The sequence below is a fragment of the Opisthorchis viverrini genome (assembly GCF_000715545.1).
Source record: "Opisthorchis viverrini unplaced genomic scaffold opera_v5_89, whole genome shotgun sequence".
Taxonomy (NCBI): domain Eukaryota; kingdom Metazoa; phylum Platyhelminthes; class Trematoda; order Opisthorchiida; family Opisthorchiidae; genus Opisthorchis; species Opisthorchis viverrini.
Window position 1 is genome coordinate 1,365,348 of NW_008751744.1, and position 26,375 is coordinate 1,391,722.

The 26,375-nt window shown below is 43.6% G+C and overlaps 2 protein-coding genes across 2 annotated transcripts in view; both read left to right on the forward strand.

Annotated features, from left to right (window-relative positions):
- Window positions 1-7,273, forward strand: part of T265_13650 (hypothetical protein) — a gene marked incomplete at both ends in the record, with an annotated part of 13,086 nt that extends 5,813 nt beyond the window's left edge. Inside the window, 3 exons of the mRNA XM_009169871.1 lie at window positions 3,038-3,194; window positions 6,967-7,146; window positions 7,178-7,273. Of these exons, the coding sequence (XP_009168135.1) occupies window positions 3,038-3,194; window positions 6,967-7,146; window positions 7,178-7,272 (432 nt within the window). The remainder of the gene's footprint in view (window positions 1-3,037; window positions 3,195-6,966; window positions 7,147-7,177) is intronic.
- A 9,375-nt stretch (window positions 7,274-16,648) lies between these two features.
- On the forward strand, window positions 16,649-25,215 carry T265_04979 (hypothetical protein; the record flags this gene model as incomplete). Its single annotated transcript, XM_009169856.1, has 5 exons — window positions 16,649-16,703; window positions 22,704-22,894; window positions 23,447-23,660; window positions 23,982-24,118; window positions 24,733-25,215. 5 exons carry the CDS (start codon window positions 16,649-16,651, stop codon window positions 25,213-25,215), a joined length of 1,080 nt encoding a protein of 359 aa, XP_009168120.1.
- Window positions 25,216-26,375: the final 1,160 nt, after the last annotated feature.

Here is a 26,375-nt window from a genome sequence, read left to right on the forward strand (position 1 = left end):
CGAGAGATTCAGGTGGGTTCCAGGTGAGTCTCTCGAAAAAACCAAATTAGCTTGCAAATGAGTGTATATTCGCTGATTTCGACTTCTGTTCAGTTCATGTGAGGATTTGTTTGACAGGCCAACATATTTTGGTTAGTTGACTAAGCTGACTGAGCCGCAAAACTGCCCAATGAGTCGTTAGTTTACATTTGCCAGTGGTGAGTCCAGTCCATGATGCACCAAACAATCGTATTGTCCGGATTCCTCAAAGGGTAGGTAAAGTAGAAGCGAATTTGAGAAACCTTGAAAGGGTAAGTCCAAGTACACAAAGTCAGAAGAGAGGTACTCCTTAAAGTAGGTAGGTAAAGTAGAAGCGAATTTGAGAAACCTTGAAAGGGTAAGTCCAAGTACACAAAGTCAGAAGAGAGGTACTCCTTTGTGGAAAGTGGACTGGCGTCTAGAATAGATCAGAGTAGACTGGGACACACGAAACTTCAGGCGACCCCCACTTATGTACATATCAATAAGGAGGTTCTGTATTCATAAGTTCCCTAAGGGATCACGACACTCGTCATAGGTTAATAAAAACTGAGCTGAAGGTTAACCACGACGGTCACTGTGAGGGCAAGGTCTAACAGAAGCCTGTGGTTCACAACTCTCGTGCCACACTCTGGCACAAGGAATTCCGAACGCCAGAAAAATTCATCCAGGGATTTGTGCAATATACATTTTGATTACTTTTTCTTAAGTTCTAAGCAGCATTGCACAATTGAATGCGGAAAATGTTTTGATGATTGCATTTCGTGTCTACTTAAATCGAATTTAAATTATCCCCGTCAGACAGTGCCTGCGATTGGATGTGGGTGGGGAAATTTTGTGCACCATCACAACAAGACACAGTTTGGTCGATTAGTCACCAAGATGGGCAATCCATATCTATCCGTAAGCCCACGCTGGTGGTGGGCTTATCTTGTAGTCAAGTTCAGCAACAATCCGATGCTATTGGGGGTTCACGCAACCTCGGTAACTGGGCTAGTTTTCGCCTTTGATGTTACCGCTTGATGGGTGTGGTTTGAACGGAACCTCTCTACCAGCCACCAAAAGTGCAGACCGTTTTTTCACGCCTGGGTATGAGTCATCGCTGTGTTTTGGGAGTGGAGAGGTTCCCGCTGGTTCCCTACATCACCCTGATACCTATTTTATCACACTTTGTGCGTCTAAGAGACGATCCTTACATCCAATCATTAAGTTAGCCTCACGTTTGGCATGTAAAGTCACTTAGTGTCTGAATTTACAAACTGTTCACAATTTTCAGTTTTTTTTTCTGGTGGTAATTTACAAAAATGAACAATCGCTCTCGAAAACCCAGTTGCCACATCAAGTAACACTGGAGATGAAACGGTTTGAGCTGTATCTACATAGGAACCTGTCAGTGGGAGACGCCAGTCGGGTTAGCACAGTATGTGTGAGACGTTTCTTCCACGGGAGTTCTCTGGTCTCGATAAAACGCCACGATTGTTTGCTACTGCTCCTGGTACTGGCAACCTTCCGCTGAACAATTTCACAACCAGTGCCTGACTAGCCTATTTGCATCCATCTGGGAGGAAGAGATATTCCAGGCAAATGTGTTGAGTCGATAGTGTACTCATTTTCAAAAGAGGTCCTCGGAGTGAATGTAATGACTACAGCGGGGTTAGTTGAACTCCGATTGTAACAAGGCTTTTGGCGGCGCGCAAAACATTGACCTGTGATCATCAAGCGGGATTTCATTCTCTCCACCACACCTTCAAACCCCTTTAGGCTTTTGAGCAATGCCACATGTACAGACGACCTACAACCTTGGTAACCCTTGATTTGTAGGGCGCGTTCAATTACGTCGATCGATCAGTGCCTCTGAAAACCTTGCTAAACAGGGTACGCCTCAGAATTTTGTGAACATAATCCTATATTCACACCAATGTATGGTGAGCTCTCCAAAAGCTTCCCCACAAAACGTTGTGTCCGACAAGGTTGTCAGTCACCTCCATTCTTGTTCAATTTCGCCATTCATGGAAAAACCGATCCGAACGCTGAAAGGTCTTCAAAGACCCGGTATTCAAGTTGTCACCGGTGAGAACCTTGTGGAGCACGCAGTCAAGATCGTCCACAGCTATGAAGCTGAAATCACAAGCTCAGCTGAATAATCTGACCACGATCATCCCATCCTTTGGCATGGGCCTTGCACCCTCCACGTGCAAAATCATGCTCCAAAACGTGCAGTCTCTGAATGAGGATCACTAGAGGATTTGAAGAATTTTTTCACACCTCGGCAATNGTGTGTGGTCTGATTTGAGTGCAAAAAAAATATAGTTCTCATGGTCCAGCGAGTGGCGATGACCTGTACAATCATGTATGTGGCGAAAGGGTCGCTACAAAGTCACTAGCAGGCCTGTCCCACGCTCAATCTTTTCTCTTCTGTTCACTCTGAGGCTTTAAATATAGTTAGAAAAGACTGTGGTTGTACAGAAGTGAACCATCTGTGTCAAGAGTAATGTTACTATCTCTGATGATGGTGACAGTGGTTGCTGCCGGTTTTTTGAAAGGTGGATCCCGACTTTCTAACGATGGCGGCGTTATCAGTGTATACCAAATGAGTTGGTAAGATGAATTTCTTGGTAAATGGCACATTTGCCTACCATTCACCAAAAATAATTGAAAAAAGGACGATGATCCGTGTACATTTGAAACCTAGCAGCGTGAATCTACTTCACCGGTGTAAGTAGTAGTTGACTACCTTCTAAGGCAGCCACCATGGATGAGATGGCCAGCTAGATCGTAGACGGTTACGGATAGAAATCACATCATGCTGGCGCTGCCAGCATGTCTCGACTAAGCCACTTTGGTATGATTGTATCATTATTGGAAATTTCAGAATGTTCTTACAGGTTTAAAACACAAACACTGAAACAAGGGAATGACCTTGACCAAGTAATTGGAAGTAATTGGAAATGGGGAAATGGTTATTCGCATATACATGATCATATGCTGACAGACCTTTCGGTCCATTTGTGTTTTACAGACCGTCTGGCCTTGTCTGAGGGATCACGGAGTGACCGATCTACACGGTTTGGGTCGCCTAAATCGCGACGAACTGATCCGTATGGGAATCACGGATGCAGAAACGAGGGGAACGCTTGTGACTGCTGGTCAGATGCTCGGCAGCAGGTGGCTGAATGGTAAGTGCAACTGTATCACAATTATGCCATTCTACTAAATGTGAAACAACTCATTGTAATAGCATAAACTGGGACGCTTCATCATTCAGATTACTCTCTGATAAACCTCTCTGGAGAAACCATCTGAATGTACCAACCGGAATTGCTTCGCGCTGAGAAGTGGCGACTTCTAGAACTTTACTACTTTAGCTTTAACCAGGATGTTTTATAGGTGGTCTCGCACGTCTCCTCATTATCATTCTGAGAGTAATTCTTCTCTTTTTCTTTCTTTTTGCTGAAATTTGCGTCTTTGTTTCATTCCGTTCTTCTCTGTTCCGTCGTGTTAATTTTGAGAACGGGCACCGAGGGTTTTAACAGCCAAAATACTCTTCAACTTTCGAGATTTTTATTATAACTGTGTGCTTCTGGAGGACAAGATATCAACTTCACATTTTCACATTCATCATCGTCATCATCATCGTCATCGTCATCATCATCATGTCATTCATCAACATCACCATCATCTTCACCGTCCCCATCGGTGGCACCGTCAGCTGTCCGCCAGTAGTAAATGCTGATATTTAGCCATGAGGAATCATCGTCATCAACATCACCATCATCTTCACCGTCCCCATCGGTGGCACCGTCAGCTGTCCGCCAGTAGTAAATGCTGATATTTAGACAACCATGAGGAATATTGTGGTTTTTATTGCTAACAAGCATAAGTGGCCGCAGTTCTGTTTGTTGGGCTGGCGATTACGCCGCGTACTTTCCATCCCCGATCGAGTTGACATTGTCCGTGCGAATCGGGACGGCGCGGTGCATCAGCGAATGTGAAGCTGACCTCGGATACCGTTTGTTTGGAGAGGAAAAGGGTTAAGCTATTCTGTTCCTCACTTCGCGGGGCTCATTTTGCCACAATAACACTCTGCATAGTAGTTCCAAGAGCCGGCGAGTTGAAAAAGGTGCTAGGACGTTGGGAGAAATGTCCGAAGCTTTTGTGAATGCAGCATTCGTTTGATGAATTAAAGACGAATGCCATGAATTAGATGAATTAGAGACCAAATCCTATCGGGTTAAACTGCTTGCGAACTTTGCACATAGACTGTAGGGTGCACTGAGACGTAGATGGTTTTAAATTTGGTTAAATTTGATAAATTAGGGAAATATGCAGAAATTCATGCACTTTGTAACGGATCTTCAGTTCGGTTCGTGATCCTTTATTCTAAGGAAAATAGGTGGCCCCTGCCATCCGGAGAGTATAGTGGTCCTAATTCGATTTCGGTGCCCATTCCATGTGAATGAATGCGTGCTGAGCATGTGAAGTTGAGCATAACGATTCTTTAGTTCCAACTAATGTGGGAACTGACAAACCAAGAGGAATAATCGCACGTTAAATTGGTAGGTAGAAACTAATAGTGATGGTGGCACTTTATGACTGTTGACAGTAGGTGCTTTGGGTTTCACTCATGGAATGAACTACAACAGCAAATCGACTGAACTAAACTCAACAGCATTGATGACCTTATAGTCACGGACATAATTAGATTCTTTGAGCATGTTTTCACTTGAAATGGGATCACGTCGTCACCAACACGGTTCCAATAAACTAGTCTGCTAATGTGATCCAGCCTGAGGGATTCATCCCCACGTTTTGTTATAGAGAGCCAGACAAAGTTACAACGTAGCTCTAACTGTGTTCACCGATCGATGCATTTATTCCCATAAAGGCAGTTGGGATACTGTGCTGAAGTGCTTTCACACACTCGCTACGATTGGTCGAAATGGAAAAGCGTTTATTTCCCGGACCCCCGGAGCATATTCTATACACGGATTGTCTCCCCAATAGGGAAGTGGGATCCCATCTACGCAGAGGACCGCCCAAATCCATAGTTTTACATAACATCACATCATGGAAAAGTACGCCGAAGAAACACAGGGCCTGTGGCTGAAAGTGATCGAGCCCAGACTAAATTATCGATTTATCTCTGCTCTCCCATACCTGAGTCATCATACAGGTCAGTTTTCGTTGACCTGTAAACAGCCTACTTGCTAACCGATCTCAAAGTAGATTGACTGGCTTATGATGGAGAGGCATTCACCAGTGTATACGTGTTATGAACTTTTACGGCACGGAATTTAGGAGCAGAAAATTCCACCTTACGTTTACCACTATGGTTCGGGTGTGTGCACATGGACTACGAATGTATCTTCAGGAAAACTTCCGTCTTGTTCTCGATGCTCAAGTACACTAAAACCCCTGCGCTGATGACCAAGGATCTTTTCCAGATAAGATCCGCCACTAATGCAAAAAGTGTATGTGCGAAAAGTTAAGTCCCGCTACCTTTTGCCAGCTCTAATTTAATGTACGTTCACAACCTTGACCTATTTTTGAGGAAAACAATTCCTTATCCGCGTCTAGGCTCATTTTGTGCCTTAATTTCCTCCGTTCGGACGTAAATCATAAAATGAACTTTCTGACGCTTTCAACTATCGTTTATGACAACGCGACGGCAATGCGTTTTTTTGCAAAACCACGCAGTGATCCATCAGCAACGTTTATGCAACAATGGCCACCAAATGACACTTTCAACTGTTTCTGACAGGTGAAGGTGTAGTGCCCGGCAGTGTCGGCAACAAATCGGTCTTCGAAAGAGAACTTGACTGAAGCGGTCCAGGATTCAGCTTAGGACAGTAATTCTATTCACTTATTGCTGGTCCAAAAATTTGGCAAAAATCAAATTCGGCTCAGGCCTGCATCGCTCCCGGCCCAGTCGTCAACTCCGATATGTGGGTATCGTACCAAAGGAGTGAAACGGTGATTGACATGGAATATACTCATGAAACGGTTAATCATACCAAAAACCTTGTATGTCTAACGACTGGAGCTCACACCCAAAACATCTTGGCACGTCTACAAGATGCAGAGTAAACGCCAGTTCGGTACACACCGATCTTTAGGGGACAGCTACTTGTGTGAGTTCGTTTGGAGGCAAAGGTACCGAAAAACGGACCTTTTCATGCGAATCATTAATGATATGTCCCAATTTCACCCTCTTCAATAAAAACTAAGAGTACGATTTTCATATCCTCTTTTTTCTAATCATTTTTGGGTGGCGGGGGTTAATTTTTTGGCGGGGCTTATCTGGAAAAGACCCATGACCAATAACAGCTTGTGAGTAACTCAGCGCCATCCTTTAAGGCCATTTCCACCGAACCGAAACATATTCTTTTAAAAAGTGCCAGATCATTTCAACGTGACAAATGTAAAGTCATCTCAGCGTAAGTCTTTGTGTATACGTTGATCACACCAGTGTCCAACAAAGTCCTTCATTTGTCACGAGTCGTCGTTTAATTCCTCCAGGAGTAGATCGTCATCAAAGAGAAAACACTTAACTCCTTCCCACATATGACTGTCTCTTCTGGGAGAACAGCTACAATGTGTTGGTGATTCCCATCAACCAATGAAACGTTAATCAGTTTTCTGGGAAAATATATGGTTGAATTTGAACGGTGGTCAACAAAGAACTCAGTTTTTTCTGTAACTAGAGTGAGGGGGACGCACAGTGTATATGACAAATGTCGTCCTTTTGTTTTTGAATTGCATTTTTCGCTCCCTACGTTGAGTACAGTACGCACCCCGGAATGCAACGAAATACATACGAATGACTGTACAAAACTCTTATATTGTGTGCTTTGTCTGAGTGCGTTTAATTGCCCATGTTTCAATCTAAGTTCAAAACGTCTTTAACCTTCCGCCTTCTTTTTACCGAACAATTTCCCTTGGGCTTAGCAAATTCCAATCCACCACCACCGCCCCCACCTTTACCAGTTCCACCCACTCCGAAACGTACATTCATCGGGCCGAACACGGAACCACACCAACAGATGGATGGAGCGCGTTTGACCGAGAAACAGGCACTGCATGATTCTGGCTGTTCCAGTAGCAATGAATTTAGCGGAGGCACGGCAGGTACATGTAGAAACGTTACGTTCGACTTTAGTTCAGCGAACCAACACAGCAACACAGTTTTTCGTAATCCTGGGGACCGGTTTTGGCCAGTGTCAACTACAATGGTTAAAGACAGTCTACAGACGATGAATAATATGCCACCGATAGAACCGAAGTGAGTTTTACGTCCTCATCTGCCACTTGTTACTTATGATCATATTCATGGAATCATAACGCAGCAGTTTGTATAGAAGCCTTGTAGGTCTTTTTACAGTGTATGAGACCCCATCATCATTAGAACCTAGGGAAAAACAACAAGAAAATGCGATCTTTTCGTGGAGTCGTCGAATAGCCGTTGTTGACTTTCGTATTCCTGAAGGTCTAGTGCAAAAAGCGAGAACAAGTACAAGATGATGTCGGAGAGGGTTGGAACAAACGTAATTGCTTCCATTCGACACCATTCTTGTTAAGCAGTGGATGAATGCTACACAAACGATAACGACTTGTTGGTTGTAGCATTATAACTAGCAAAACAACAAATTCTAGGTTTTAGAACCGACGGAACCCCATAACTGCTGAAACTGCACATCACGTGAACGAATTAGACATCAGATTTGAACGTCCCAGCCGATCGATAAGAGTTACCAAGGTGCTATTTCGAACGACCTAACCTGGCTGTAAAACTGGGGTTGGGCTAATTTGAACTGTTCCAAGCTTTCTCATCAATAACCGTGCTTTAGGTACACCAACACTCTAGCAGTCCAGCAGACCAAGTATTTCCATGTTTAGTGTAGAAGGATCACAGTAGGCCAAACAGACCACGAATCACGCGACTTAAAACTGGGGCGGGCGAATTCGTCAGTCATCCCAGTGTGAACAGGAGGCACACAACCGACGAGTGTGTCGAGAGCGGTTTTAACTTAGCCGAAAAGACACCTGGCGGTATGCACTAATCAGTGAAGACGAGTGATCGGCACAGGAAACTTAGATCTGAAATGTGTAACCATAGGCGAACAAAAGTCTACTTGATCTCACCTCCTGCGAATGAAGTTTCGCAGGACTTATAAATCAACACAGACCAAGAAAAACTGTGAATAGTGTTCAAGAGCAATCATCAGTTGCAGTTTGTTGAACAGGAATTCCAAGGCCACCATGCAGTCCAGCCAATTGATTTGGACAATTGATTTAGGCACCTACCAATAAGAGGTTTCAACTGATACTCAACTCTGAATCATTGTGCTGGTCAAGAGGAATTACGTCCTGAAAGTGAAGGCGTTGTGTTCAGAAAAGATGAAAAGCACTCTGGGATACTGTGATGAGACGAAACAGCTGTACGGTGCTTCCCAGCGTTCACTGTAGCCTGAATTCCTGAATGAATGAAACTAAATGCCGCTGAGAAACCTTAAACAGATTAGAAATAAGACTAGTTTTCAAGTTGGTTAAACTTTCAACCTGAAAAGTCCTCACTCAGTCGCCACTCCCGACCACGTGATGTGATTTCCTTGATTGAAGGATCATTGATGCCACATCCTGCTCAAGGGCGAGTTAATCACACTGTAATCAGTCAAATCACACTGCTAATCAGTCACCGCAGATTGCTGTTTCGAAACTCAGGGATGTTTCGTGAGATGCGCACTGCCGATGATTCCCAATGAGGATGAAACAGCGGTACAGTGCTTTTCGGCTTTTCAGCACAGATTGGCTTCACTTGTAGGGAGAAATCTCAGATGAAGGAGAGTTTGCAGGTCGTTTCACCGTCTGTTTTAACACCCAGTAGATCTAATAACCTGACGAAATTTCCGTGTCAAAAGCAAAACATTTTCAGCGATCAGTCAACCGACTGTGTACCAAGCCCATCTCCTATTTAGCACGAAGGGTATCCCTTCATATATTTATGTGCACGTGTTGTTTACAAGATAGAGCGTCCACGATCCGTGAATGGCAAATCGTCACCGGCTGTTCTCTTACTGACCCTAGAAGTGGGTAGCCCGCCCATAGACAGTAGTTGCACTTTACAAAAATTGTCCTGTTTTCTCAAGATCACTCTATGGCTGGAATAAAGGAGTACACGATAAGCTTATAGATACCGCAGATAGATGCTACCAAGCCGAATGTGAGTAACTACCTTCCACCTCCTTGACAAACGTCATTTGGAAAGATCACGCGCTCGGGCGTTGTTAAAATGCGACCCTCCCATGATCTTCACAGATGGGTGCCTTTGGACGATTGGCAATCATTTCCGGCCAAATGGTTAGTCGCCAAATACCGCAAATAGTTCCCATGGGTTGCTAAAAAAACACTGATGTCCTAAAATTTCGTTACGTTCTTCTCTAGGCATGGTTCTTACACATGTTGGAGAAAGGACGCTGTTGTCAGAAAAGAAGGAAAGATTACATACTGTGAATTCGTACTATATGGACGATTTGCTACCAAATTCCATAATGGTTAAACATCTCTGCGAAGACCTGAACCTCGACAGGTACTCTTGTTTAAAGACTGACAGCAAGCTAGTCAATTTGTTCTGCTGCATACAAATTCCTGTAGGGCTTCCAACCACGTGCAAGAAGAATCACGAAAATCCTACTCAGGAGGGCGCACGGTTCCACAGCACTCAACTTGACAGCATCAGCATTCATTTCGCATTACCTCGTATTGGTCTGTCACCTGGGAAGTGTTCACCACTCAGAGCCATTGCTGAATTTCTCGGCACCCACAGGAACTCGATTTTTAAATGACATTGAAGGAAATGAGGGAAGAGTCTATTCCTAGAGTTCGGCTGAAAAACACGATCCAAAGGCCATGGAACACATTAGAGAAGCACGTATCTTTGTAAACCCTTTGAACAGAAACTTTGAAAGTTACTTTATAAGAGAAAATTTAAAAAGTCACCGTGCACCCTTCTCTTTGACGAGTAAGACCTCGTGCCGTGGGTGGTTGACAGTAAGTTTCCAAAAAGAGATGTAAATTTTTGAGAGGCTCTTCTCCGAGGCAAACAGGTCATATGAGAAGTCGCTTATCTAGGAGACAATTCCAGATTCTTCTCCCTCCCCAAATAACACACCAGTATAAATAGCCGTACTTTGTGGATTCTTGGATGTATAACCTGAGAAATAATCTTAATCACTTTTTAAATTCCAGTTTTGGTGTTTTACGGCAATGCTCACAACCCTTCGCAGTGCCCACAGTGTACTCCCACAGTCCTGCCAGGACTGCATGTCCGTTTGACAATTCGCCCGCGCGCACTCTGGTGGATTGTAACAGAGACGCATCGGATCAATATCGGAGTCAAGGCCACGGACAACCGAATTCTGGTTACTCTGGCCGGAACGGGCAAAGTACGTTTAATAACCGGTGTACCAAAGAACAACTGTTCTACGGGTAATTTATAGGCTTATCAATAGGGTTTGTTCGCGTTTTTTAGAGTCAGCCACACGACTCGTAAAACGTGGATCCCGTTCCAATGCCAGTGTTTTCCAAGATCGTTCCCCTTTTCTCTATCTGTTTTATTTAGTGTGGTCTGTATACAAGTTGGTTCGACACATAGGTGTTTCAAAGATGTTTTATAGGTGTTTCAAACTACGTTCACGAAATACTCTAGGGCTTTCTAAACTTCTAGCAATTCGTTGTAATTCATAACAAGCATGATATGTCTTCTTTTCAAGATAAGCTACGGTACGAAATTAACATTTGATCGTATCATTTGGCAGGTTCAAGCATACTACTGGAGCACATTCACTTACCTTTTTTTCTTTGCGATGGGTTTCCATTGCGTTTATCAGGTTCAACCGTGGCAGGGGGCCAAAGTGATGGAAACACACCCAACGTGAGTGACATTCGTTAAACGTGTCGGACTTTCCGTGTTAGTCTAGCTGGTGACCAAACATGAAAAGATCTCAATCTACGTACATTCCCAGCTCTCCTGTCAAGTGAAGCCGACTCACTCCATACTCAGGAACAGGGAGTTTGTCCAGGAACTGGTAGTGAATCGGTAGTGTTATGCAGCGTTATAAAACAGAAACGAGAATTCCATAATATTGTATTACCAGTTGTTTCTTTCGAGATTAACTGTGGGATTGATGTCTACCGAAACTTTATCCATCCAGACTGCCTCAAATACGGAAGATTCAGCTGTATTACTACTATTTTTATTATTAGATTAGTACTGTATAACCACTATAGTACTCACGGTAAAGAGCTCTCCGACCTGTCTGGCATCATTCTAAACGTTCGAATGGCTACAAATTCTGCTATAACGGGAGCTGGTTCGAAATTTCATGTTGTTGTTGTCGTTGTGTGCATTCAACCCAGATGCCGACACAAATCGTCTGGTAACTATGAGGCCTGCTACTACTGAAAGGAAGAAGGCCCTCACTGCGGAGTTATTTTTTAGGAAATGCCAACTGACCGGTTACAGACCATTAGACAGGGAAGCGAAACTCTCATTTGCATCTTATTTACAAAAACTGGACTTCCATCTTCTGCTGAACGCGCCTTCTTGAATGTTCCCGGATATTCATTGACTCCAATCATTCGTTGCTCAAATCCAAGCAGATGCTACAAAACGACTCCACAAATTCCGCAAAAGGTCGCCCTTTTCAAGAGACGCAAAGCGAATCTCCAAGATCAACACATACTACTCGCATGCCTCCTTATCAGTAGTATCACCGTTACACTGGTATCAAATGGTTCGACTGAATGCTGAAAATGGATGTTCCACCCTAGAAGATGCGTTCCTTTTAAGTTTGGAGACATCGGCTGCAAACTGCAAGCTGATAGGGAAATAATACTATACAAAGGCACTACTAATTCATATTCCGCTGATGTTAATGGTGGGTGACTCGACTGGGTTCCATTGTTATAGTGAGCCTCAAATGAATGCGCAGAGGTTGCAGCTAAAGCTGTAACTGAATGACTAATTTCACTTGCGGGCAGTTTGTGCCTAGTCAAAGTAATGGAAACTCGGGGAATACGTCAAGCTGCTAAGCTCAAAGTAGGTCAAAACTAGTGAGTGGTTGTCGAAGAGTTTTCATCAGTGGTCGTGTTTTGTTGGAACTTCGTTGGTGGGACACAATTCACAATCTTCGAAGCATGTGGTAAGTCTATGTTCAAGATGAATGGTAGCTGAGGTCAGTGCATCCAGAGAGACGGAAATGTCACTCAGAGCGGTGGAGGTCCTTCCTTTTTCCAAATATTTCTGGTTCATTACAGGGGAGTTTCATGCATTTAATAGTTCTTTCGATGAGGAAACACCAGTTTTCAATAAGTTATGCGATATGTACGTCGATTGGTGTATTGCAGTTGCGATTACAACCTTTTTTTGCACTCCATCTGTCGCACATGGGCCCACCCACTAAGTATCAATACTCTCCTGTGTAGCATGTTCCGGGTTGATAAGCTTTTCGCAAGTTTACTGCCATTTGACAGTTTACTTCCATTTGACAAAATTTCCAGTGTCGCATATTTTATGTGAAAACGAACGCACAAAGACTTTTGCTTCGTAAGATTTATGAAAACAAAATGATCTCGGACGATTGAGGACTGCAACTTTTGCCCTGCTTGAAGGTCCACGATAACTCAATCGGAAAATGATAGACCATATCTTGTGTCGACCTTACAGTTCACTGACAAGGGTTGCCGCCACCCAGAAAAAGCTCTGCTACATTTGTCTCACTCGGAACTCAATGGGCCAGAGATGCCCAATGCCGACTTCCACAAATGTTTAACAGCCTGGAATACCAGCGGAATACCACTGATTCAAAACAAGCACAGCGTCCTTCGAAGCAACACGTCCTGGACAATCAGCTGACCGTCATTGTATACATAGCGATCCGCCACAGTTTTCCCCGAATAGGTGCCTCCCTCTTAGAAACGGCTTCATTGCAGTCTCACGGATTTCCATCACTATTTAATTATGGTGAACCAAGATCTTCAGGAGACAGGTTTAGCTCCACTACTGACTATGTTCGGTGGATATTTCTGGTGCCCCTATTTAGAGAGACAGGTGACTATTTTCGCAGAAGAGGCTGGTTCAGTGACCTGTGAAATACAGCAACCTCGAGGTCTACTACAGATAATAAACTTTACGGCAGTTAAGCCATAATTTCTAATCAAAATTGTGATTACTTGTAAGTAGTCTGGGCGCTCACTCGTGTGATCAGTGATCCAGTCACACATCTCGGATCGTTAGGGAAATAAGGTTTTTCTGTCTTCAAACGTGAAATGAAGGTCGCTCGGTTCAGTCGGGGATACTGCTGAGCTACTCATAAGTTGTCAAATATCACCTATGCAAGGATTTCAGTATGCTTGACTATGGATGGGAGATTTCACCTGATGTTTCCTGAAGGGACTCTCCTACTTCATGCACGTCTCATTCCGCAACCCCCTGGTAAACGTAGGGTGGATTATTTTGCCTCTGAATGCCTTCGAATGCTTGAATTTCACCGCAACAGTTCATTTCACCTATGTATTGCCTAGCTACGTTCCATAATAAAGCACTTTGAAAACGGTTGGCAAGTAGGCGGTTTGCAGGCTATCTCAGATTGGTTACTTTGACGATTTTGGCGTGCAAGTAGAGTGATGTGGTTAGACTCACCTAGTTTCAACCAAGGACTGTGCTTTCCTTAGGCACCCGTAACAACCGTACAACCAATCGCGTTCGAATGCGTGGTTATAACATTTGACCAGTATGACAATACTGGTTCATCGAGGAATCTGCGTTAACTACTCTGTTGTATTATTCACGTTGCGATAGAGCTTGGTGGGACCGGTGTAGCAGTCTAAATGAATCTGAAGCAGTGAATGGTGAGAAACGAGCAAGCGAATTGAGACTGAATTTAGTCTCAGAGTATCTGCTTCAGATAGGTGGATTTTTACGAACAAATAAGGCATTTAGCCTGAGTAGCAGCCCACATTTACCATCGTTTTTCAGTGATCAGATAAATGTTATCATGACATACCACTAAGTATACCTTATATTCCACATATGTATTCATATATACAAGTGATTAGGTAGACAACTTAGGATCCATTAGGAATTTTGTTGGTCACCGTGAAAAGGGTCTTCCCATCCTAACGGGAACACTTAATAGCACTCATTCGTGGTCTCTAATTTGATGGGACAGTGCATTTTAATGTTCTACTTTAGAAGCGTGACTATGCTCAGGTCACATACTTTCTAATTTGCTGTGGATCGCGGAAGTATTCCTCATACCACCTAGAAAACGTGAAAAAAAAACGAATTTACTCAACATAAGAATGATTCTATCATACTTTTTTAATGTTTTACTAAATGAACACTATAGTTTTAAAATGCTGTGTCGCTGTGACTCCAAAGTTTCGACCCATTCTTAGTGTTAGTCGCTTTTGGGGATGACTATCATGTGTTGTTTCTAACGCAATCCGTGGCAATTTTTCCAACGACGTTCTCGCATAAAGGACAAGGAAGCAGATTATTTAGAAACGTTAATAATTCCATACGTGGCCCAGTTGAAGACGTGCCACCATTTAAAGAGACCAAATAACCGGACCGCGTACGCGGGGTGATCTTCCAAGTGAGGCCGTATTACGTAATGTACTTTGCGAAACAGATGCATGAGTGGTCCGTATAAGTTCACAGGAAATCTACCATTTTCTGACATTTTTATTTATCACCAAATGTGTCCATCTTTCTTTACAATGCTCTCCCTTGAACAGAAAACACCTGTCGGCATATTGAGAAATGCTCGTGAAGGTCATGACTCTACACGTCAGCCACATTTAGAAAAACGAGCATCTTCGACCGCTCCAAAGTGTGTAAAAATTGACGAGCGATCCTTGCTGACATCGAGACAGATCAGCGACCCGGCTTCACTTCAAGACCACTCACAATCCATGCTCGGACGTCGCCTTACGATAGATGCGTCAAACGGGTGTCACTTTTTGCATCAAAACAGCCCATTCCTATTCACAGGAAGAACGGCGTGTCCTCTGACACAGCAGGAGCAAACGCTCCGAATGTGCCTGCAAAGTGAAGGGATAGATTTAACGCAAAAACCATATTCCAATGAGGTAAGTGGCAGCAGAATCATAGTCATATTGCTCGTATCATGCCGCTTTTTTAAATCTCGAAACGACAAATTTAGCAGAATGGCCTCCTACCTACAATCCAGAGAATAACGAAATGGGGGTTGGTCACGGGATCTATGGGATTCACGTTCACGTACGTGACCCTTTTTCGATCAGTTTTCATCCAGTCCTGTTGCCGAAAATTTGATGAGCTTGCACAAAGAGAGGAAGTACTGGATTCGTTCGTGCGTCGAGCCGACAAGTCGTATCGTTCGGGCTTGAATAGGTCAGCCCGTTCAGAATGTGTAATACAGGTTCGTCCACAGTGCACTGGTAGATCAGTGGTAACACATCCTCATCACACGTCAGATGTACGGAATTCAAATCCCGGCACGGCCAAGAATATCCACAAGAATATCCGCCGCTGACGACCTTTGTTGACGGCTAACTGGAATATAGGGCTGCATCTATTGGTTGTGAACTCATCAAACCGCTGACGACCTTTGTTAACGATGAGCTGGAGTTCAGGGCTCCATCTATTGGTTGTGAACTCATCAGTGTTACTACGCCTAGCGATGGATAAGGACTGCTCATAAATATAAACCGTGATGCTATTACAATTTTAGGCCCGAGAAGCAAGGCTGCAACGAATTTGAGGTCAGTTTGGAGTTAACACTCACAAAACATTTTACCGTGTACTAAGGGCGTGCGAAGCGTTATTATGAACATTTCAATGATGCAATCGATAGCTAATCCTGAGCAGCTTCTACGCCTCTTACGCGATCTTTAGGGAATTAGCAGTCAGTCGATCGTTCAAATCGTTTGAAAAGCTTGCCAACGTCATGACACCATCTGCTTCTGCCAGTTATTTTTGATCTTCTACAGTACAGACCTTGTGCCACCGAGTGTGTTCAGAAAGATCCGAGCACTGTTGAGTCCGAGTTGCTGGACCCTTGTCAACAAAATAAGAGATCCCATCCATGGGAGTTCCCATGGATTTTCCCGGTTAGAAGTTTAGATTTACTCTGTAAAACCATCTAGGGAATTTGACAGGCTGTTTATACGCTCTCATTCGACTATTGGCTAATAATCACCATTCCCTACAGCTTGGATTAGTTCATCTCCAATTCAGTGCGTGCCAAGTGTTCAAGGGTGGCGCTTCTTACAGAAATATTCATTTCTAGATAGAGAGAATCATTGTTCTATTGAACCTGGCTGCATGACTAAAATACCCGGTAACGGTTTTGCAATTTTTTCGAACGTCCGAGTAGACTGTGAGCTCCTTTCATCAATGTAACCGGTTTTTGATGACGTTCACTTGGGGGTGCGGTATTCCACATTTCCTGAAAGTACAAGTTTGTGTTACTAGTGCGAAAGTGTGATCTGGAAGATGACCGCTAGGTGTCCATCAAAGTGACTGTGACCTTGCGCAATCAATCATTAATCAATCAACACACTAGTTGTAAATCTAGCCCAAACGATGATCGGATTACGATCATTCACTTTCACTTCGAATTGTTGTATCAGCACGAGTGGTGAGTTTTTAAGCCTTGTTTGGCCAACTCCTCAAATTTTCGTCAAGAAACAATACCAGCGAACAATCAGCCTTGGTCGCAGTTGAAAAGTCCTTAAAGGTAGCTGCTTAGCGAATAAATCACGACAGACTTGGGTTGCCTGTGTGTGGAAATCACTGTTGAATGTCCCAATGAATATGGCTGATGACACTTTACATGTATACATGTTATCACAGTCATGATATACCTAGTCACTTGTTACGATTCAAACGTCAGGAAGGACTACACTGATTCATATATTGGCACTATTGTAGTAGTATACCACAGACTATCCTTTTTTCCCTAGCTGTTGGCTCAATCCATTGGGACTAGCACCCGTGGCAGAGGTACAACAGTCTCGATCAGCAATTTTTTCCTGAATTCCAGCTGGTTGATAAAAAACCTATCCTAACAATGGTACAGTGATTTAGATTTCTGACACAAGCGTGTATTCAGCGTGCTGCAAACTGTAGGAACATCAGGATTTTCAAACCCAACTCCTGTCGCCGATTCCTTGCCGTTCAGGAAGCTCGAAGTCGATGGGAAATCGAAAAAGCGACTGCAACAGACACTAGGACCGTCTTTGTTCTGGACCAATCGGTTCACGTATTACTTTGTTTGAATTGGCGAAATTTAGTCATGGTATGATTATTATCTCTACTTTAGTCTTTCTGGGAACGTGGGATTAAAATATCACTAGCAAATACACTACTTTGTTTAATGCGGATAAGTCAGACTGACCCAGGTAAGGTCACGGTAAAGGTCACGTCAGATGTCTCAAATACGGCGTTACATACCCTGGAATATAGGGCTCTTATCAACGATTCTTGGCCATTCGATGTTGAGCAACTCGATGGCTTCCTCGTGATCTGAAGGTTTCGTTCAACCTAGAAATTCGTCTTCAATAAAGAGTTGGGCGGGTGTGCTCATTGGTCACTGTTTACGCGAACGACGTGGTAGTCATCGATACACAACAGATGTATTGGTCATGTGACTGGTTCGTTCTCACTGAGTTTACTCACTGATGGTCGTCTCTCACTGTCAGCAAAACTGATAGTCCAAAAAATAGAGGGGCCCAACGGATGCAAGAATGGAGGGCACTAGTCTTGGAGTTCTAACAACCGCCCGGTCGAAAACAGCAACTTTTTTTTACCATAACCCTACTTCAAGTACATGGATGAGAGATTGTTGGTCAACAGTTGATGGGTCTCTTCGGAAATCAAGCCCAAGCATAGTATGCCAGTTCGTCGCTGAGCCAGAGTGCACCGTTAAATCAATACGCGTTGATACTACCACCTGGGTTGGTGACAAAAGTTTGCAACAACATCGCCAGGCTCAACAAACAACTCCATTCACCATTGAGCTGTCAGGTTTCTCCTATAATCAAACCCAGAATTTACAAAATCATTGCATTAGTCTACTTGCCCCAAAACTATCATAGTGGAATCTTCCGATGATATTTTCCGTTCATTTCACCCCAAGGCATTCATTAATCACTTCACTAAGTTTTCGCGACTGTATGGATTACATCTTGATTGACACTTTTCCACTCCTGCCTCAAAACTAGCCGCCATCTCTGTCTTTGGGTTGAGATAAGGTCACACCTCTTTGCACTTTCTGTCAAATCTTATTCGATAGAGATTAAGCCTACAAGTTGACCGTCTCTCACCAAAAGACCGAATGAAAGCCAGCACTTCATGTTATGACAGACGCGTGCGATATTCTACTCAAATGTCTCACAAGTGTCCAATCATAGCAACCTTTGGCTATGTCAGGTAGTCAGTCGTTCGAATGCAGTATAGCTATTGTTCAAACTGTTAGTCAAAAATGTACTGGAAACAAAAATTATCAGGTTAAAGTCACTTCATTCTTGATCCATATATGTGAAGATTCTTCAGAGTTGTAGTGAGGAAGCAACTCCATTGTTGACTGATATCAGAAGTATCCAAAGTGAGCCATATACGTGTATTCATTCATGTTCTCGTAATTCATCATTCAGATCGCTTTGCGTGTTTTTAGAACCTCTCATGGCCACATTCATACTGGAAACTAAGTGCCAAAATCTGATATGTTCACGCTTGAATTTGACGTTCTCTCAGACGTGAAAACGAACATATTTGCGATTCTGAACGAGTAATAAGACTCTGCTTCAACAGTCAGAAATTGATCGACTAACAATCATGAGCGAACATCGGTCACCAGTGGTTGAAAAGAACAGCGTCGCTTTTTGCGTCTCTCACAGATGGATTCTATTGACTGACTTGTAACCCGTTGCGATCCTCGAGCTCAAAATATTGCGACGAGTGTGGAAAACTGCAAACATTAGACGGCCACTAAAAACTGAGTTGGTGGCCGTCTGATACAAGAATGGGGCAAGTTCAGTCAAAATGTCAAACGCATACATCCGAAAACACACGACTGAGTTAGGAGGTTGGTATGCGGAAAAATGATCAAACCTCCGTCGAAAAGACGCAACAGTTGAATGATCTTATAACTTTCTCGCGTTCGTTGTTCACTTTTTGACGTTCTTCGCCAGAGTTGACGTCCAACGAGATTTGTCCCTTGTCAACCACTAATCACCTTGATTAGTTCACCACAAATGTGGTAATGGTGGAAAATATTACTGGCCCTATACTCCTTTCGCAAGGTGTGGTACTGAGAATATGGGTGTGGAATGCCGTGTGTTGTACGACCAGTGTGATTAGCGGCTCGTGTACTTTTCCAGGAGATTTCTTCGTTCACGCTAGGTGTACTTGGACATCTTATTCTGAGATCAATGAAGGTGTTTCCTTCTCACAAATTCTCAGCAATTTCTGGTATTTTGTTGTGACTTGATGTACGGTAGTGCAACTATGTATTGGCTTCCTGCTCCGCCCACTATGGTATATCAAAAGGCACGGTAGCTCTACGACGCCCTTTATGGAGACAAAGGAGAATTATTACAACTGTATTTATAAGGTAGTTATAGTGTTCCACAAGGTCGTGCCAGAATATCCGTGAGGGGGCGAGATGCGTCGAGTCAAAGATGCTCAATTCGGGTTGGCTGGCATTCTGACCAATCAGGGCGTGTTCGTTTGATCTGTGTCCTGCACGTGACATCCGTCCAAATGATGCGATCTTCGGTTATTAGGGACGGCTGGTCTCCGAACATATTCTTTATTCAATCACAGTACAGCTTCACGCTGAATTACTACGTTTTTTGGTTCCAGCTTGAACCGAGCAAATCGGTACCAAAACATCCCGTTCCTAATCATCTTGGTGATTAGGGTTGATTTTATAAGTTCGCCACATACTCCCCGGTCAGTTTATACCGGTGAGTTCGGGACAGACAAGGTGAGATCTTCTCACAGACACTAACAAAATCTGGTCTAAACACACCGGAATTTCCACCGTTCTTGTGGAAGACGTCTTCTTGAATCTACCGGAGGAATAAACTGGAGAGAGAAGCAACATAGCCCTAAATCAAAGGATGGCGAACAATGGTCCAGGGTGTATAAATCACTGTTGACCTTGACCCGCTTCTGGACACTTCTGATATGGAGAAGTCACGTTATTCTTAGCACTTTCGATTACGGTATACGAAGACCAGGAGAAAACAGAACAAACCTGTACGGTAGACTGTGAAGATGTAGGTCAGTCAGTGCTTAGATTTGTTTTTCTAAATTGTATCGGAGAGTAGTGGGAGTGGTCATCAGTGCAACCAAACGAGCGTGCACAACTAGTACGCTTGTTGTTCAGAAAGGGCCCATTAGCTTATCGGAAGTGAAACCTGAGTAGGCACATCCGGTGCAAGTCAGTAGTGAGGCAAGCGAAAAGAGGGGGTTGCCACCGATGATGTAAGAAATCCACTACACTGAAAAGCATTAGCTAAGTATGAATGATGTGTCTCGCACGAACGATTCAACCGTTTCGTTCACTTGTGGCAAGAGAACCATAGCAAAATGCTACCTGGTTGCGTGTCTGGCTGGTCATTTGTGGTGGTGTGACTGAATCCGGAAGTGCGTACCGTACTGCTCAATCTTCTGACGTCATTCGTGGTCCTGATAGGAGGAAATGACTCAGTAAAAAGTGGCTGACTTTCATTTGATTATTTTTTTGATTTTCACACAGTAGGCGCCTAACATCCCTGGCGACACGGATTAGGCTTTTACAGGATTTATGGTTGAAAAACCCAAGAGAACTGGAGGTCGGATTGCACTAAGGAATAGAAATATTTTGCGTCTGGTTGAACCCGAGAGGCTCCACAGAATGACCAAAATAGTTTCTCAGCCCTCACTTGAACTCTCGTTTACTGATACGTAGACAAAACCTGACTTCCCGCATAAGCGATTTTAAATGTGCAGCAAATATGTTCTCAAAAGGGGGACTGGGATATCGTATTCGCTCTGATTCTGATAGATTAATCAGAACACCTTTGTACTTTGAAAGAATTCACTCAGGAGAATGATGAACAGCACTTGTGCAAAAATAAATTCGAGTGAAACCTCACGTTCTCCTTTGTGTACGTGTCAGTCCTCTCCAGAAAGCCTAGAAGCAACGTACATCTTTTTATTCCTTGTTTGCAATCCCCAGAAGCACGTGTCTAACAAATCACGGGGGAGATTCAAAACCGGATCTCGGCTTTCCAGTATGGCTTGACTTTACTGATCGGATGAAATCTAGGTTGTTCTTTCGTGCCTGTTGGAATCTGTGTCTGAAACCAGTCGATGTAAAATTATGCACTGGCGACGCAGATGCGCAAGATACACAAACAAGTGGTTGACTACCAATTTGTCACAGGAAACAAACAGGAAAAACTACCGTTACATGGTACCATTGCTGTCTTTGTGAGAGGCGGATTCGTTTTATATTCTAGGAAACATTTCACTGCACTCTGTATTGAACTCTCCAAAGCATCATACAGAATTACAATGAGGGTGTGCCTCGAAGTCAGACAAGTTACTTATCAACATCCACCTGGCATTTCATTATCAAAAACCTAGGATGGACAACTTTGAAATGAGCGACTGACTACTGCTCACAGCCCCAGCACCTCTACAACAGTTGGTATCCAGGTTCGTCTGTTACACCAAACTAATGCCGCATGGGGTGAGCTGTGCTTGCAAACCGGACGACGATCTAAGGTCAAAGTGTGACACGACAAAGCTTGATATAGTGACCTGAGTACTGACAATATGCTGAAGGACTAGGGTCATAGTATATGGCAAAATCGATGTCGGAAGCCATGTTCCTTAGTAGCGTGACGTCATTATCTGATGAACAGCATCTTCTTTTCAGCTTACATTAATTTCTCAGTACGCAGACATTTTCGATCACCTTGAGGTATACTTTTGAGGACGTGATAGGAAGAGGACAGCGGTGTAGTGAATTTATTGACATTGTTCAGAAACGCAGTCAAATGGGACCCCTAGTAGTGTGGGGAGATTAGTAATATTGGTTAAACCGAAAAAAATCAGGTCTGTTTAATTCGCTGGCAATTAAGCAAAGACGACCGATCTAATTAAGTTATCCAGCATAATCAACCAGATCTGGGACTGGAGCGCGTTTGTGAAGACATCGATTAGTGATTACCTATAAAGTGGAGCTTGTATTCCACAGTTAAACAGCCGACATTCCTTCGGACACCAACTTGATACGAAAGCTGATGGGACTGATTGCACGGTTATTCAAAGGTAAAAAACATACAACTTACTTGTTTCTGCGTTTTCCCCAATACAGCAGATCATATAAGTGTGTAAACCATTCTTTTAATGACAAGATCAACGGAGGGAGCTGCATTCTATATGGAAACAATCCCACCACTCCCGTGTTTCCTATTCCATCCAACACGCTTAAGAAGTGCATGTGACGACGAGAGAACGCCAAGATTTTAAATAACTGACGCTGAAGGGAAATAGATTTACACAAAGAAAACCACTCACAAGGTTGCTGAAAACTCTTCGACAGCCCACAACCGGTTTCGCCCTTCTTAGGGCTCATCAGGTAGGCGCAGTTCCCGAGTTTCCGTCAACCTTATGTTCTACTTGAACCCAAATTGGACTGTTTTCGAGAAATACACTCATTTGCAAATCAATTTGGTTTTCACGACAGACTCAACTGAATCTCTCGTTTATGATTTAGCAGACAACGTATCCGCTAACATGGAGGAACACGGGATGCTCCGTTGTAAATTTGTAAAAGCTGTGGCCAGTTGAAAAAAAATTCCGCTGGGTTGTAAGAGCCGACGCAAATTTACTTTTGTATGATAACTTATAATTGGTGTAGAGGAAGCAATGCATCATTTATTCAAACCGAATTCGCACCAAGAATTTGACCATTCTTGACATCGCCCACGATGTTTACGAATGCAATAATCTACGAAAAATAGATGGAAGTCATCTTAAATTGAAAATCTCACTTTCAGTGGTGGAAACGGAAAACCGTGTCAAGCGTCGTGATAGAATGACGCACGGCACAAAGACATCTCATTCAACTCAATGACGGTCTGACCACTTTCATTCAGCGTCGCCCGATTTCGCTCCGAACCAGCAACAGATTTGCCTGAAATACTGATTCTTTTATTATTTCTTTATTTCAGGGATTTCTGTTTTTGTACACCGATGAAATTGCCAATACTTGGGACTGTATGGCGTGGGGCAATCCTTCTTAAATTGAAATAAAATACGTAAAATCACTCACCGACGTATGATTTCCAGTAGAACCTTCACTATCCTCTATTGCTTCAGATGGGACAAGCCAATATTCCGTTGCGGCTAACCCAGCGCTACGCATTCGAACTAGGCTGGGACTTGAGTATGGTCGCTATTCTCATGGAAGCCGAACGGGAGCATCGTTTGAGGGAGGCCGGAAGACCCGTGGTAAGTCACGTGCATAGCCATGCAATCGAACGTCCGCTAAGCCAATCACTGATGCCAAGGGGCAAATTGCTTCGGTATCCTGGTAAATTCGAATAAGATCCAAACTTTCTGTTGGTCGTTAAATGTTCAGGTGACATATCGAACGTTTGCAGTAGGATTCAGTGAATGTTACTATTACTAGGGTTCCTCAGCGAGTTTATCTGATGCCGGTTTCTGTTTACCAAAATCGTGAAAACAGCGACAGATCTTCATGAAACGACACGAACATTTTATAGCCACTTACAAAATGATAGAGGGAGCCCAAAGGAAGACGCTTTGTGCAGGATAGTGTTCCATCGGGCACACTGAGTTCAAATCACCTAACACTGCGAGCGCAATGTGCGTGCAACCCGTGAGTGCTCAGGCTTACTCTTATATCTGCTGTTTCGTCAATCTGTGGTATCTGCTGCTGACTCGCTCCAGTGCCTAATGCCGGGGAAAAAAGACCCACATAAGGGAACACAACCGCTATATTCCGAACGAACGAGTGCGAGAGCAAGAGTTACAACGGCCTCACACTATTTAAAGGGGACTTTCTGACATTGATCCAGGCTGTCTGATAGGCGTTAGTAAGCACCCATCAACATCGATCGTGCCTCTACAAGAGCACTCATCAGGTTTTGCTGAATTGATTGAATGATTGACTGGCCTGGATGCTTGCCGGCTTTCCTGTTGAGTCTTTGGTGGAGCAGTAGGTTCCGGGCGTTCTGAGGTTGCTTTCAGGAATCTGACCTTCCATCGGGCACACTGAGTTCAAATCACATAACACTGCGAGCACAAAGTGCGTGCAACCCGTGAGACATCAGGCCTACATTTCTGACTGTCAGTATCTGAAGTCAATCGAGCAATATGACGAACAGGAAACGCAAATGAACATAAAATCAGGCGGAATTATACAGCGGTACAGGTGCGCAGGAGTGTTACCTGGATCCTGTCAATAGTGGGGTACCACCTGAAGTCGTAATGCCACTTGTTTCAAACAGAAATCGAAATTAAATTGAACCAAGCCATTGTAAACCGTAAATATATGGTGAGGTCATAAGTAGATGAGTTAACTGGTGCATTTTCCTTCAACTGTATGCATAACCAAGTACTTCACTTTTTCTCCTTTTCAGGTATCCTTTATCGATGATATTCAATCACAACGGTACTTGAACTGTGATGGGATCAAAACAGGTTCAATCGAAGACTTTCTCATTGGTATTGGTCTTCCCATGTACATCGATCGCGTGAAACGCATGAGCGGTAGCCTTTCCAAGTCATCCCAACTGGAACAGTCAATTACTCCAGTGCAACTTTTGAAGATGTCCGACACGGAACTAATCAACGAAATAGGATTCACCAAAGGTCACCTGGACTGGCTTCGCCGAGAATCATCTGTGATCCCCTCAGTTCTACTATCTCAACTCAGATCTGGCTCCCATACACATCATAAGACGGGCCCATACATTAATAGTCTAACAAGGGAACATAAAAACACCATCCAGAGACATTCCAGCCGACATGCACAGAGACACCAGCATTTGCCACAGCAACGACATAATCAACAACAGAGACAAGGTTCACAAAGTCGCGAGATGAGGAAGGACCACTTTTAACTCAATCCTATCCGAATACCGTTATATTTCAAGAGCTTTTGGAAATCGCTCGGATTTCAGCGAATTTCATCATGTGGCTATTGTCCGAAATCCAAATGTGTCACTGATCTCGATACGACACCACTTATAAGCTACTAAGAGTTTTACAAGTAGCACAAGTTTACACGTACACCTATTGCGAAAAACCATCCCGTTTCTAGTGCTGTGCTACTTCACGCTGCAAGACAATGTCAGTGGACGATGAGTCATAAGCAATTGGGCGAATAAATCGCACGAAACGAAAACTGATTACAGAAAGCAGAATGTCGGGAGCAAGAGCAGTGCAACCCTGAGTAATCCAGAGGTCACGACTAAGGCGACCAGAGTGGTTGGACAAATGTCAGCGATCTATAGCTTGAGTTTTGCGCTAGTACCCTTGGAGAATATTCGTATGTAGTCCACTTGTTGGTAGCCCAACTAAACAAGACCCCATGGAAACTGAAATTCATTTGGCGTCTGGGTCTATGGACGGATGTGCTGTGCAGATGACTGTCCGTCACGTGACAATAAAACACCCCCCAGTAGGAAGTTAGGTGGCTTGAAGAGAAGCACCGCAAAGTGCAATGTTCCTTTTGAAGGGAGTTACTGTAATCAATTGCTCATCACAGGGATTGCTCTACTAGGGACAAATTGGCAATGCAGCTGCACATTCGAGTAAATGTAGAAGAAATGGATACCTTGGTGATAGAAATAAATAACAGACTACCGAACGTGAACACCAAGTCGAGTCACTGGGAGTGAGCAGTATACCAAGGGTGAACTTTCGGCAAAGGAAGTTACGGTGATCAAGCAGTCACGCTTGAACTCTAAAATGGGAAGAAAGAGTGCTTTTTATATAGGTCGGTGGGTTCTGTATCTGTGAGAGGTGACAACATTGGAACTGTTGGCATAAAGTACCTTTACCCTATTGACGAAACAGATATAGGCCTCAGTCTGAGTGAGTGATAAGCAACTTATCGGGCTCTGGTGCTTCAGAATAAACCTTATTCCCACGTAAAGTAGTACTCCCCCATTCTCTGAGATAGAACACCTCAGTGAGACCTAATTCTCCAATTCCCTCTAGGAGCAAACACTTTTTGGGGCGAACGGTAGGTTATTTACGAAGAATACTAATTTCACAG